General features: G+C 41.7%; 1 protein-coding gene across 2 annotated transcripts in view; it reads left to right on the top strand.

Moving 5' to 3' along the window:
- LOC126187827 (ubiquitin-conjugating enzyme E2-22 kDa) overlaps positions 1-12,664 on the top strand; it is a 104,124-nt gene that overhangs the window by 70,290 nt on the left and 21,170 nt on the right. For both annotated transcript variants that reach the window (XM_049929125.1, XM_049929126.1), the window contains exon 4: positions 3,403-3,566. In XM_049929125.1, the coding sequence (XP_049785082.1) occupies positions 3,403-3,566 (164 nt within the window). The remainder of the gene's footprint in view (positions 1-3,402; positions 3,567-12,664) is intronic.

Genomic DNA, 12,664 nt, shown 5'->3' with positions numbered 1-12,664 from the left:
CACACACACACACACACACACACACACACACACACGACCACCATCTCATGCTGCCAGGGTCAGACTTTAAAGCAGCATATGATGGTGTAGATAATAGAGTAGTTATATCATGCCCTGCCTGAATTGGGAATCCACAGAAAATTGGTACGGCTAGTGAGAATGACAATGAGTGAGACACAAAGGAGCATAAGAATGAGAAGAATGATGTTTGATACACTAAACATTGAAAATGGAATATGGCACGGAGACGCATTGGCCTGTCTCCTTTTTAATGCTGCTCTGGAAAAGGTGGGGAGAGATGCAAACATTTTTAACAGGGGGATGATCTTCCATAAATAAGTGCAGATGCTTGCTTATGCAGATGATATGGGTATAGTGACAAGAACTCGAAAGGCAGTGGAAGAGTCACCCTTTAACAGGCTAGCATAAATATGAGATTAAACATTAACTAACAGAAAACAAAAAATGTGCCTGCCAGGAAGACATGGAAGGAGAACGTGCTGGCTTCAATAACAGTGGGAAACTATACCTTTGATGAGTGATGCAGAAGTATCCTGAAAGGTATTACAAGGAAATTCAGAGTACAGTCAGCTGAGAATTAGATGGGAGAATTCAGTCAGAATCTCTGAAAAATGGATTGGGGGGAGTTCTAGCAAATGACTGGAAAATTGTTGAAGAGGGCAATGCTCACACATTGAGCTGTAGAGTCACAAAAGAATAGAAAGGAGGAGAATGAGCCTTGCAAGCATTAACTCAAAATTCCTTCTGCTCTTACGTCATCAAACAAAGAACAACTTTGCTAGAACTTGATGCATGTTTATTTTTTCAGTTAAAACTTATGACAAGAAGCAATTGAGATTTCAACAATTTCTGCATGCCGCCTGACAGACAAGTGTTAGTGTGCTCCAGATTCTTGACACTCTAAGCACTGCTATGACCTCTCAGGTTTTCTTGGCGTGACTGATTAATAGTGTGTGTCCGGATGTTTTGCCGACTTGTTGTTTCCATTTTTTGCACAGTATTTTGATGACCGACCCAGCCCAGCATCGAGTGAAACGTGACATACGGTGTATTTTGCTCTCTTCAGCTAAAATAAAAAGCATTGTTTGTAATGTTAAAAACAATCTAGGCCTCTGAAAGCTGGATGTGTACCACTTCCCAACGAATGTGGCATGTCTTAAGTGGGGCAGACTATCCGAATAATCAAACAAAGATGCTAGGGACATTAGAGACTAAAACAATGAAGCAAATCAACTGGCACCAAGCACTACCTCGAATATAATTGTGGAATGAATTGACCAGTATTACGGTACAAACACAAAGTTTGTGGGACAGCATAATTAAGGGGAGTATCAAAATATAGACATTGGAAAACCTAATTAGCAGGGATAAAGGGTTTCAGGTCAAATAACGTTTGGGGCTCTGGCACTCAATTTATTGAAATCTCATTGGCCACCATACCCACCAGAGTTGGAAAATGCTGGAAGAATTTGTGTTTCGTGGAATACTGCTGTGACCTCTGAAAAACAAGGAGCAAATCATCAGTTCACAGAATGGTTGGAGTCCAGGCAGTGAGTACACATAACAGCAAAACTCACAGTTTGTGACAAAGGTGACTGGGCCCGTCATTTAAATATTGTACAGAAACTAGAAATAGCAACTCTGCAGAATACCCGGAAGCACACTATTAAGCATCACTAGTTGGGAGTTGAATGTATTCCTGGTTAAGTCACCTTCAGTTTTGTGACAGCTACTTTCAAACTGGAAAAAATTGGTAACATTGCAATTAACCTAGAGCATCATTTGTGTAAGCCTGCGTCAGAACTTCAAATAATTCTACAAGTTTTCCCTACTTTTACACAAAACTGCTTGGAACACTTGTCCCATCTTTCACTCAAGTAATAATAGCTTGGAAATTAATAGCAACAATTTCAAACAGTGAGGTTACTCAGTAGCTTGTGATGGATGCAGTGTTGCCAACAGCTTCATGGGCAAAAAAGAAAGAAGACAAATTGTATAGAACTTGCAGTGGTCTCTAAAGCATATAATGGCATAAAAACATACTATTGGGTAGATGCATAAGGTTGTAGCATTTTTGCATAAGTTTAATAAGCACAACAGATAAACATAAGAGACATTGGTCATCAATATAATGGGTTTTCCATTGTTTGATATACTCTCCTCCACCGTTTACAACAATCTGCCAATGCTGGGCTAACTTTTAGATTATGCGACTCAAGAAATCACAAGGTTTTGAGGCAAAGAACTCGTCGAGCCAAGTTCGGAGCACATTTTCATCCGGAAATGGAGTTCCTTGAAGGTTTTTCAATAGAAAACATGAAAATCTGAGGTCACAAGATCAGTCTAGTGGAATGTGGCAACCATTATTGTGGAGTAGCATCACTTCATGCTGTCTTCCTGGTCATTGTTTCTGGGTTGCACCTGTGAGGCATCTCAGTTGTTAACAATACATTTCAGCAGATGGTTACATCTCAGGGAAGCAGTTTGTACACCACACCATCACTTCTGCAGCAGATGCATGATGTTACCTTTTGTGCGGGTGTGTGTAGGTCTTTTTATGGGGAGTTGCTTCTTTGTTTGGGCTCAACCATTCCTTTATTTTCCTTATATTAGTGTAAAGACAGCATTTCTCATCACCAGAAATGATACACGAAAGGAATGTTCAGTGTTGTTCATGAGACAATTAATGACGAGCAAGCACATTGGCCACCTGCTGATTTTTGTGATTTTAGCTTAGAGCATGCAGTACCCATACACTTGCTTTTTGAACCATCTCCACAGCATGCTTTGAACCCACCCATGAGATTTGCACGCTGACTTGTTTTGTCAGGGTGCTGATGACCATGATGTTGAGCGCCCTCCTCAACCCAAATAATAATAATAATAATAATAATAAAGGTCTTCATGAACTGAAGAGTCATTAATGTCAAAACAAACCTCCTTAAAACAAGAAAACCATTTTCTTGCCGTGCTCTGTCCAGTTGCATTACCCCCATACACAGTGCAAATGTTTCTGGCTACCTCAGCTGCTGTCTCATCTCTTTGGAACTCAAACAGAAGAGTGTGTCCAAAATGTTCCAATTTCTCCAGTTGGCACTCCATTTTCTGGCACCCACAACTCCACTCACTATTTCCTAATGACAGAATGACAATATGTAAACTCATGCAACAGTGAACTACAAATAAAAAATGTAAATCAATAAATAAACCCAGAGCAACCAAAATACCAATGTGCAAAACAAAAATGCTGTGAACTTATGCACCAACGTAATTATAGGTGACACCATATCTACAGTAGTCATTGCAAGTCCATGGTATTTGCTAGTTCACTGTACTTCACACATTTATTTTTCTTTGTGGTATCCTACATTTGTGTTTCAGGGCTGCTGCAATGACACTGAGAACAGTTCTGCTGTCCCTTCAGGCACTTCTGGCTGCAGCTGAGCCAGATGATCCTCAAGATGCTGTTGTAGCAAAGCAGTTCAAAGAAAATCAGGACATGTTTAGACAAACAGCTCGACATTGGACATTCATTTATGCTGGAGGTAACAAACATGAATTATTCAGAAACAGCAACAAACCATATTCTAAGATAGTATTCCTCCAAAAATATAATATTACAGACTATGAACTATTTATATAATTTAAAATCATATGGCTTAAATTATTTTCTGTGTTATGTCACATGAAGACCCAATCTTTTTTAGTAGCCTCACATACATAACTCGTTATTTGAAATATCTTTAAATGTGTTATGTTTATAAGATTGTTTATTTTTCAGCTATGTGTGCTAGTTTTAGATATTTACAATTATGATGTTTCTGTTTCATTTTATACTAAACTTTTCCATTCCAATTAACATACACTAGACGTTGGCTAGTTTGTCTGACATTATGTGCTAGCAAAATTGTGCACAATACCACAAATAATAAGTATAACATATCCAAGTTATTATTGTTTGCAAAAAAGCAAAATTAACACTGAATCATAGAGTAGAATTTCTCTTTACAAGTGAGTAAATTCAAAAACTTTTTCTTGAATACATGCTGGTAGTGTTCAGTTTGTTGCCTACAGTTGAAACCTTTCAGAACATACAATAAATAAGATGTTAGGAGAACAACAAACACAATAATGCAAATAGACTTTCTTGAAGTGTGTAATCATTACAGTATGCTACACAGTTCTCTGGCTATGACTGTTCTCTTTACAGTGTGCCTTTTGTATGGAATATCCATCTGCTATGCTCATGGTAACATGTCAGAAATGTTGCAAGGTGCCACACTTAAAATTCGCAGATTTTCAAACTACCAAGTCAGTTTTGGTACTCTTGTGTTACATTTAGCCTTTGTCATTTTGGCCATTACTATTCTATCCTATATTATTTGCATATCCGCTCTTTTTCCTATGCCTCTACTCTTCTCATCTTGCAATTGTAATCATTGGAAATGAGAATAAGAAATCTCATCCACCGGGTCCAGCCTCGAAGCTGCAGCAGAACAGTTATAGCCATTTCTTTGGAAGGTACAAACCTATGCAGCTATTCAATAATACATATTTGTATTGATAATTCGTTTTTACATCCTCTTTTATTAGTTTAAAAATCATCTTCTACAAATAGTATATTGAATTCAGATCCTGAAATGTTGCTGAGTAACACTAATGAGAGCAAGATGTATATTTTTTATGATTGTGCAGGCTGATATAGTGACATTAGTGTTTGATTTATATTTATTTATTTATTCCATTTTCACAAACCTACAGCCGGCCGTGGTGGCCGAGCTGTTCTAGGCGCTTCAGTCCTGAACCGCGCTGCTGCTACGGTCGCAGGTTCGATTCTTGCCTCGGGCATGGATGTGTGTGATGTCCTTAGGTTAGTTACATTTAAGAAGTTCTAAGTATAGGGGACTGATTAACTGATTACTTCAGATGTTAAGTCCCGTAGTGCTTAGTCATTTGAACAAACCTACAAAGCCAGTGAGGAAAATTCTCATGTTTGCAGAACAATATAGTGTTTCTTAAGTCAAAAATAATCTTATTTTTAACATAATCTTCTTTCAAGGCAGTGCACCCAGGCCAACATGTTTCTGGGAGTAGATTCCATCCCTAAAGTGTGATTCTGGAAAGTTTGCAAAATATGCACCTACAGCAGCATAACCTCTCTGCTTCCACGGGTCCCCAGCCTTTGCAGCACCTCTCCTCTTTTCATGCTGTAGGTCTATCCTCCTCCTATTCTTTTTCCCCTCTCCGGGAACATGTGTGGGATGATTCTGGGAATGTGTTGTCAAATTTTAATAGCCTGACATCAGTACAGATCCTTTTCCTCTCTGATTTTTCTTCCTCTTTCTGTGCTCCTGAAGGTAGGGTTTGCAACCCCCCCTCCCCTCCCCCCCAGTACGGAGTACCGCAGGTGAGGTGAGTCTTGAGGGAAGACCATGTGGGCATCGACGCTGTTCGTTGTCGTACAAAACGGTAGACGCACGCCCGGGACCTCCACCTCGACCAGGGTGGGGTGCGGAGGCGGAGCGATGGGAAGCAGGTCCACCTCAAAGTCGTTGAGCCAGCGAGGATGGACGATGCGGCGGCCAGCCCAAGAGCTGGGTGGAATGGCGGATGGCGTAGTGTAGGTGTGACAAGCCCGGATGCTAATCGAGCCGTCCGGCGAGATGAAGGCGCGAATTGTCGTTGGGTCGCACTCATGAGGGAGGGTGAGGCTATGCACAACACTGACGTTTCAACAGATGATTGGGTGGCAAGGCTGCAATGTCAGTGAGTAGAATGAGAACTTGGTTGTCGAGAGTGACAATTGAAATGTTGTCCACACAGTGTGGGGGTACATTGCAGAGCAGGGTGACTATTTGAGAGGGTGTCTCCGTAGTCGATGAGGTTAGCAGCGAAACCTGCACAGGGGGTGGAGGTTGATGTGTCTGAGAAGCCCATGAAACGTGACGGGGAGGCGTCGAGTGAACAAATCGGCATGGTGGGCCAAGGAGAAACATTGTCGGACACCACGGCATGAGGGAGACTGGTGGGAGAGTCATTAAGAGAATCAGACTGAGCCAGCAGAGGGGCATCAGGGTCAACAAATGCTGGTTTGAGTCAGTGTAACGAAACAGTTTGCGAACTGTCTTTGACGATGATGTCGGAAGTTGTATCGCCCCGCCAGAGGACTTTAAATGGGCCGAGATAAGGTGGTTGCAGAGGTTGTCGGACCGAATCATCTCTCAACATTACATGGCAGCAAGTGTTGAAAGCGGTTGGCACACAAGTGTCTGGTGGGAATTGGCTGATAGGTGGGTGCAGGTGTACATGATTTAAGTGAGTGCCCATGCGACTTATGAAATCCAGGGAGGGGGGGGGAAATCTTCGGATACCAGAGGCTGAATGAGTTCCCCTGGTAGGATGGGGTTCTCCCCGAAAACTAATTCTGAGATAGTTCCCTGTAGATCGGACTTGAAAGTTGAACGGGGGCCGAGCAGCACCCATGGAAGTGCTTCAGACCAGAGGCAGTCATGTCACCTGAAGGCAGTTTTTAGGGTACGGTGCCACCGTTCTACTAACCCGTTGCTTTGTGGGTGGTAGGCTGTGGTATGAATTTTCTTTATGCCGCAGACATTATATAAAATGGTGAACAGGGAAGACTCAAACTGCCGACCCTGGTCGGTGGTGATTGTGGTCGGACAACCAAACCTAGCAATCCTTGAGAAGATAAAACCCTTGGCTACAGTCTCGGCAGTGATGTTAGGTAAGGGAACTGCCTCTACCCAGCCGGACATGTGGTCGATTGTATTTTCAGAAACTTTAAGACAAAGACTTCAGGCAGAGGTGAAAGAATGTTGCCAACTCTAAAGACCACAGATTGATACTAGTCCGTGTTCACAGACCAAGGTTGTCATTTCACCCTTATGATGATAATGATGAGCTCTTTTAATGATGACATGGCAAAGAGCTTGCGGTATCTCTAGTATGGCAGTTCTCTGCAATCTAGATATTCTGAAGGTGTACAAATCCGTTCCAAGTTTAATGACAGGCAAAGTTTAGAGTCCGAGCAGCATTTTTATATGGTAACACAGTGTTGACAATTAGACGGCGTTATTTTTTAGACTGGAACTTGGGATCTGTGACAATATTTTCTTTTGAAATACTTTAAACATCAGTTATGTAGTCTAAAGAAAAGAATTAAAATTAGCACCAGTGCCGGGATTCAAATCCAGATCTCCTGTTTATTAGACTGATGTGCTAACCTCTGAGTCACGCTAGCACTGTGTATACCAGTTACGCCTGAGGTACAGACAGGATAACGCCATTTTGCTCATTGCTAAGGTGCTATTTCAATATTGGAGAACCTCTGCAATACTGATGCAAGTTTAAAAAGGGGAATAGCAATGGGCCGAGGCACGAATTCGACTTTGTTTCGGGGGAAGGAGACGTACTAGCATAATCTGTGCAGCTGTGGTAGCCAGAGTGCCAGTGCGGTGCATCAGTTATCGCATCTGCCTAGTAAGCAGGAGACTTGGGTTCAATTCTTGGTGCTGGTCCAAATTTTAATTCATTGCTTCAGCCTACATCATTTGCATAAATAAAGGTGAGACCCAGTATGTCTCAGGAACATCCACTGTATATGACTTTAAACAGTGTGTGATTGGTGCATTATTTGTTCTTTAATTTAGTAAATAAATTACACTTCTGACCGTTAAAATTGCTCCAACTCGAAGGTAGCATGGAACAAATGTCAGTCTGGCCTGAAGTGTATTACATGCTAATATACACAGACATTGACAGGGAAAAAAATCCCATCACCGAGAAGGATGCTACATAAATGAAAGTTGGTAAGCTTATTTCTACATTTGAAAGATGATATCCATTAAATTTCATACCAGTTGGATAAGAATGGCGCTAGTAGCACCACTATGAGAATGCAAATCAGATTTATTTCAAATTCACACTGCAACGGTTGTGAGTGTTAGACACCTTTGAGATAGGACATGGTGAGTTGATGTCAGCCAAGAATGCTATTAGGGCAACAAAGATGCCATTTTCAGCACCTCACTGAGTTTGAATGAGGTTGCACGATATGGCTACGAGAATCTGGATGTTCCTTCTGAGATATTGTATAAAGACTTGGCGGGAATGTAGCCACCGTGTGTGATTGCTGGCAGCAGTGGTCACGAGAATGTACGGTCATAAGAAGACCGGGCTCGGGATGACCGTGTAGCACTCCAGAGAGTGAAGACAGTCATGGTTGTCATATGGCTCTGGCACATTGTACTGCATTTGCACCAGCAATCTGAGCAGTAGTTGGTATAACAGTGACACAGCAAACTGTTACAAATCAGTTACTTCAAGGACAGCTCCGAGCCAGATGTCCTGTAGTTTGCATTCCACTGACCCCCAAACCACCACTACTTGTGACTTCAGTTGTGTCAAGTGAGAGCTTATTGGAGAACTGTTGTGTTTTCCGATGGAAGCTGGTTCTGCCTCAGTGCCATTGATGGCCACGAATTGGTTAGGAGGAGACTAGTTGAAGGCCTGCAACCGACCTGTCTGCGTGGTACACACTGTAGAGCGTACGGGCACTTCTGACACCATTTGTAAATGTATATGATCCCACTTCTGGTCACCAATTGTAAATGTGTACAAGGTAGGGGAGGGGGGGGGGGGGGAGGAGGAGGCGGTTGTTACATACGCCTCGTGACGACAGGGTGCAGTAGGTCGAGCAGTTAGGATTAGAGAGTGGGCATCCAGGGCTGCCGTTAAATGACAAAACAGGGAATTAAGTAGAATAAAGAGGATGTATTTCAATATGTGGAGTACAAAAGACACACCTAGGGTCAGAAGCTAGCAGTCTCGGAGGTTGAACAATTAAACGAAATGGGCAACGGAAGGGGAAGTGGTTCATTTTGACTTATGTTGGTGGCCGGTCGCGAATAGCAGAGCCAGAGGCTCTGCCTTCCGAGAAGACGTCTGTGGTCCTCGAAGTCTGGATTCCGAGAGAAAGAAGCAAGTGTGTTCTGCACCGCAGTACGCTCTGACGTCCGCACGTGTGATTGGTATCCCGCGCACGCTATTGGCTAAAATCAATGGCGTGAATTCACTAGCAGTTTCAGCAGAGGGCTCAGGGTGTCTCCTGTCAACAGCTTTAACTGGACAGAACTGCCTCAGTTTTCAAAGACAAGCGACTTATGTCACGTAGACACAGCGTGAATTACTTTGGGAGAAAACTTGTAAAGATTCCACTGGGCCTTTGAAATAAATTTCTTAAACCAATTCCCTAAAATATTCCTTGACTGGCTGACATCCTGTACATTCCTTCTCCCTTCCAGAGAAGTGGTGACAAACATTGTTTACAAAAGGGTGTCGGTCACTCCTTGGTAAGACGGTTTGCCGTAGGAGGGACCTTGATACTATGGGAGGGATGTATTGCAATTGTTTTCATTTTTTGTAACTGGGAGGGAGGACTTACATGCAGTCAAGTTTATCAGTTTTCATGAGTTATGAAAGTAGTAAAATATTAACTACTCAAATCACAATACAATATTTCCTGTAATAGTTGAAATGATCACTGTCCATATAATCAGGTCTTAGGACAAATGAAGTTAAAATGATGCCATAACGCTTCACAAAATAGGATTGAACTGTCATGGTTTCTGTTAGTTTGAGGGGAAAAAAAATCTACTAGTATAAAAAAAAACTCAATTCTATGGTAATCAAAATATTTGTGTAAAAAGAAACATAATAAATTGACTTACTGCAGAACATTAACACCTAGCTCAGGTTACAACTGGGTTAAGTACATTCAAAGAAAGGTGATAACAAATGTAAAATCTTAGTACATCCTCCATATATTAGTTACAGATAATGGTTATATTAAGTTCCATGGTATACAAAATATACTGACAAAACACTGGAATTAAGTATGAAATCAAGGGACTGTCATATGGCATAAAATAAGCTTGTAAAACAAAGTTACGGTCATGGAGAACACACAGGTAAAACTCTACAAAAAGTAATTAAAATGTATGTATACAGTGACAAAACAGCTAACAAAATTCTCTCCTATTCATAAAACTTCATATGAAGGAAAAGAAAGAATGCAGTGAGTTTATAGTCAGTTCACAAAATATGAAAAGATTGACAGCTAGAATGTGGTTCTGTGCTACAGAAGATCACGCACTGTTTGTAAACAAAGTACTGACTGACAGGAGAAGAGCATGTGGGCTGTCCGGCGGGGAAGTGTGACGTCGACAAACTTAAATGGCGCTTCTCTCTAGTTAATGGGGGGAGGGGGGGGGTGCATTATCTGTGGCGTAACGCATGTCTTGGGGAAGGGGAAAGAGCGAGGAGGTAAGCAGAAAGGATGAAGAATGGCGAGGGAGGGGGTAGGGGAGGCAGTATGTGCTTGCTAAGGTGATCTTGTAGCAAACATTTTTTGAAGTACAGCTGACGGCATGTACCGGCGAGATTTAGTGGTTGTGTAAGGGATTTACGGAATTGGAAGCTTTAGTAATGGATGTTGTGGCTTAGGAGGAAAATGAATTTGACTAAGGAGAAAAAAATCATGTTTGGTTTAATGCAGTGTTTTTCCTGAGTATAATCATGGACAGCTGACTGCGATCACAATGCCAGGGTAGCCGGACATATTGGCCATTTATGCCACGTGGCCCACCTGCGGCGAACTGGAAGGGTGCTCACATTAAAGAATAAGGGATTGGGTATAATCGGGAACAAGTTCTGGGGGGAGGCAATATGTCTGAGTAGCATTGGTTACCGACCAGGGTGCAGACAAGGCGAGCCTCGTCGTGATGTGTCAGTGAAGATGAAAGAGATAGGTAGACGGTCAGTTTATGAAAGTGAAAACTGAAAGAATAAACCAATCAGCTGGGCACTCTGCAGGTGCTAACCGCAACGTCTAAGGCACACGGCCCTGGAGGAGGGAGGTATAAAGTAATGATTGAGACGAACGAATAGACAAGCGACTCAAAGCATTGGTAGTAATCCAGTGCAATACATGGGCGAGGGATGAACTGCGCTCTGTCTCCATTGGGGCGATTACGTCTCGTAGGGTTGAATTACTACAAAATTCCCAAAATCCATGAAGTAACAGGGTGAGCTACGAAAAAAGGGGGGCACGAACCACTGCGGCATTTTACAATAAAACTTTTATTCATTAGGGTGGAAGTCTCTTGCTAACTAAGTTTTCAACGAGGTAACGCTCTATTGTGCTTGGGAGATGACGTCACGTCATTGGTGCTAATCATCAACAATCTAGTGCTTATTTCAGCGGGTGCTTCAGTCATATTATGTAATGGGTGTATTTGTTTGAATAAACATACGGGGGTCTCTCACTTAGCAAGGATTTCCACGAAAATGCATATAGTAGTGGGCATGTTAATGAAAAACTCGCAATCATTTTTTTAATCTTAGGTAGCTTGAAAGAAAACAGGGAAATAAATGCTTCTAAAACAACAGTAGGCTTAGCTCATCTGCAAAGCAGTGGAAAATTAGTTCCATAAGTTAGATGAAAAGCCAAAGTATCACAATCTGTTGAACAATAAATGACAAATAGGATAGACATCGCAAGGAGGGGCTCCAAATTCTAGGTTTGACAACAAAATGAAATGTTCAACAACGTATGCTTGTATAGAGTAGCATTGTAGAAAAACTTTGGTAAGGTAAACTTGATGCATCCTTTCAAAAGGCAAAACAAAATCATTGTCAATAAAGGAGATCTAAAAGTGAAATACGGTACAACACAAAAATTCAGCAACAAAGCTGAATAATACGAACAGCATAATATCATCACTTAATGAATTCTTATACAGTAGTTGGGAGAGGTACCTTTACACACTTAATACACTCCATACATTGTCACTCAAAACTTGCAATAAATGACTTATAAATCAAATAAAATTAGACTTAATTTATGACAGACCAGACAAAGAAGAGGGAAAGAAGCCTGGCTTATGCAAGGCGACAGCTGTGCCAGTCCATGTGTTTGCACCATGCCGTCTCGCTTATAGTAAGCGTTCAGTGGGAACATAGGCTGCAATTTAGACGACTAAAAAAAACATTGTCTCAACTGGAAACTCACTGCATGGTAAAGTGAATCATGGTTAACAGTTCTGCTCTGACCTTTGGGGTGACAGGGGGTGGCAGCATAAAACAGACCATTTAACATCACTTAAAACAACACACACAGGACCTTTTGCCTGCTCACCAATAACCTCAATAAACAACCTCATACATCATTTCATATCAACAAAACTTCGCTGCCCTCTGGGGGATAACAGCCGGAAGTTGTCATATCCTCTCTTATCAACTTACATGGGTAGAAGAGATCAGTTCTGTTTCATCGTAACATCATGCATTGACTTAACCACTCAAGGAACTACCACTTATAAAAAACTGAAGGCATGGACAGAAAAAGAACAAATGGTCAGAAAGAGGCTGCAGAGAGACAAGAAAGAAAAGAAAGAGAAGGTAGAAAAAGTTAATCCCTTTCGTTCCACAATCCGGCATGTCACACAATGTCCTATCAGTTTTGGCTACACAAGTGCTAATCATGTAATTATGACTGTGTGTACGCTTGGGGCCTAAAGTCACCTAGTACTAATAGTAAACAACGGACATCACCAGGACTGTCAGA

This window comes from Schistocerca cancellata, chromosome 5 (genome assembly GCF_023864275.1).
Source record: "Schistocerca cancellata isolate TAMUIC-IGC-003103 chromosome 5, iqSchCanc2.1, whole genome shotgun sequence".
Classification (NCBI taxonomy): Eukaryota; Metazoa; Arthropoda; class Insecta; order Orthoptera; family Acrididae; genus Schistocerca; species Schistocerca cancellata.
The sequence above is the reverse complement of the archived record's forward strand: the minus strand, read 5'-3'. Positions and strand labels throughout refer to the sequence as shown.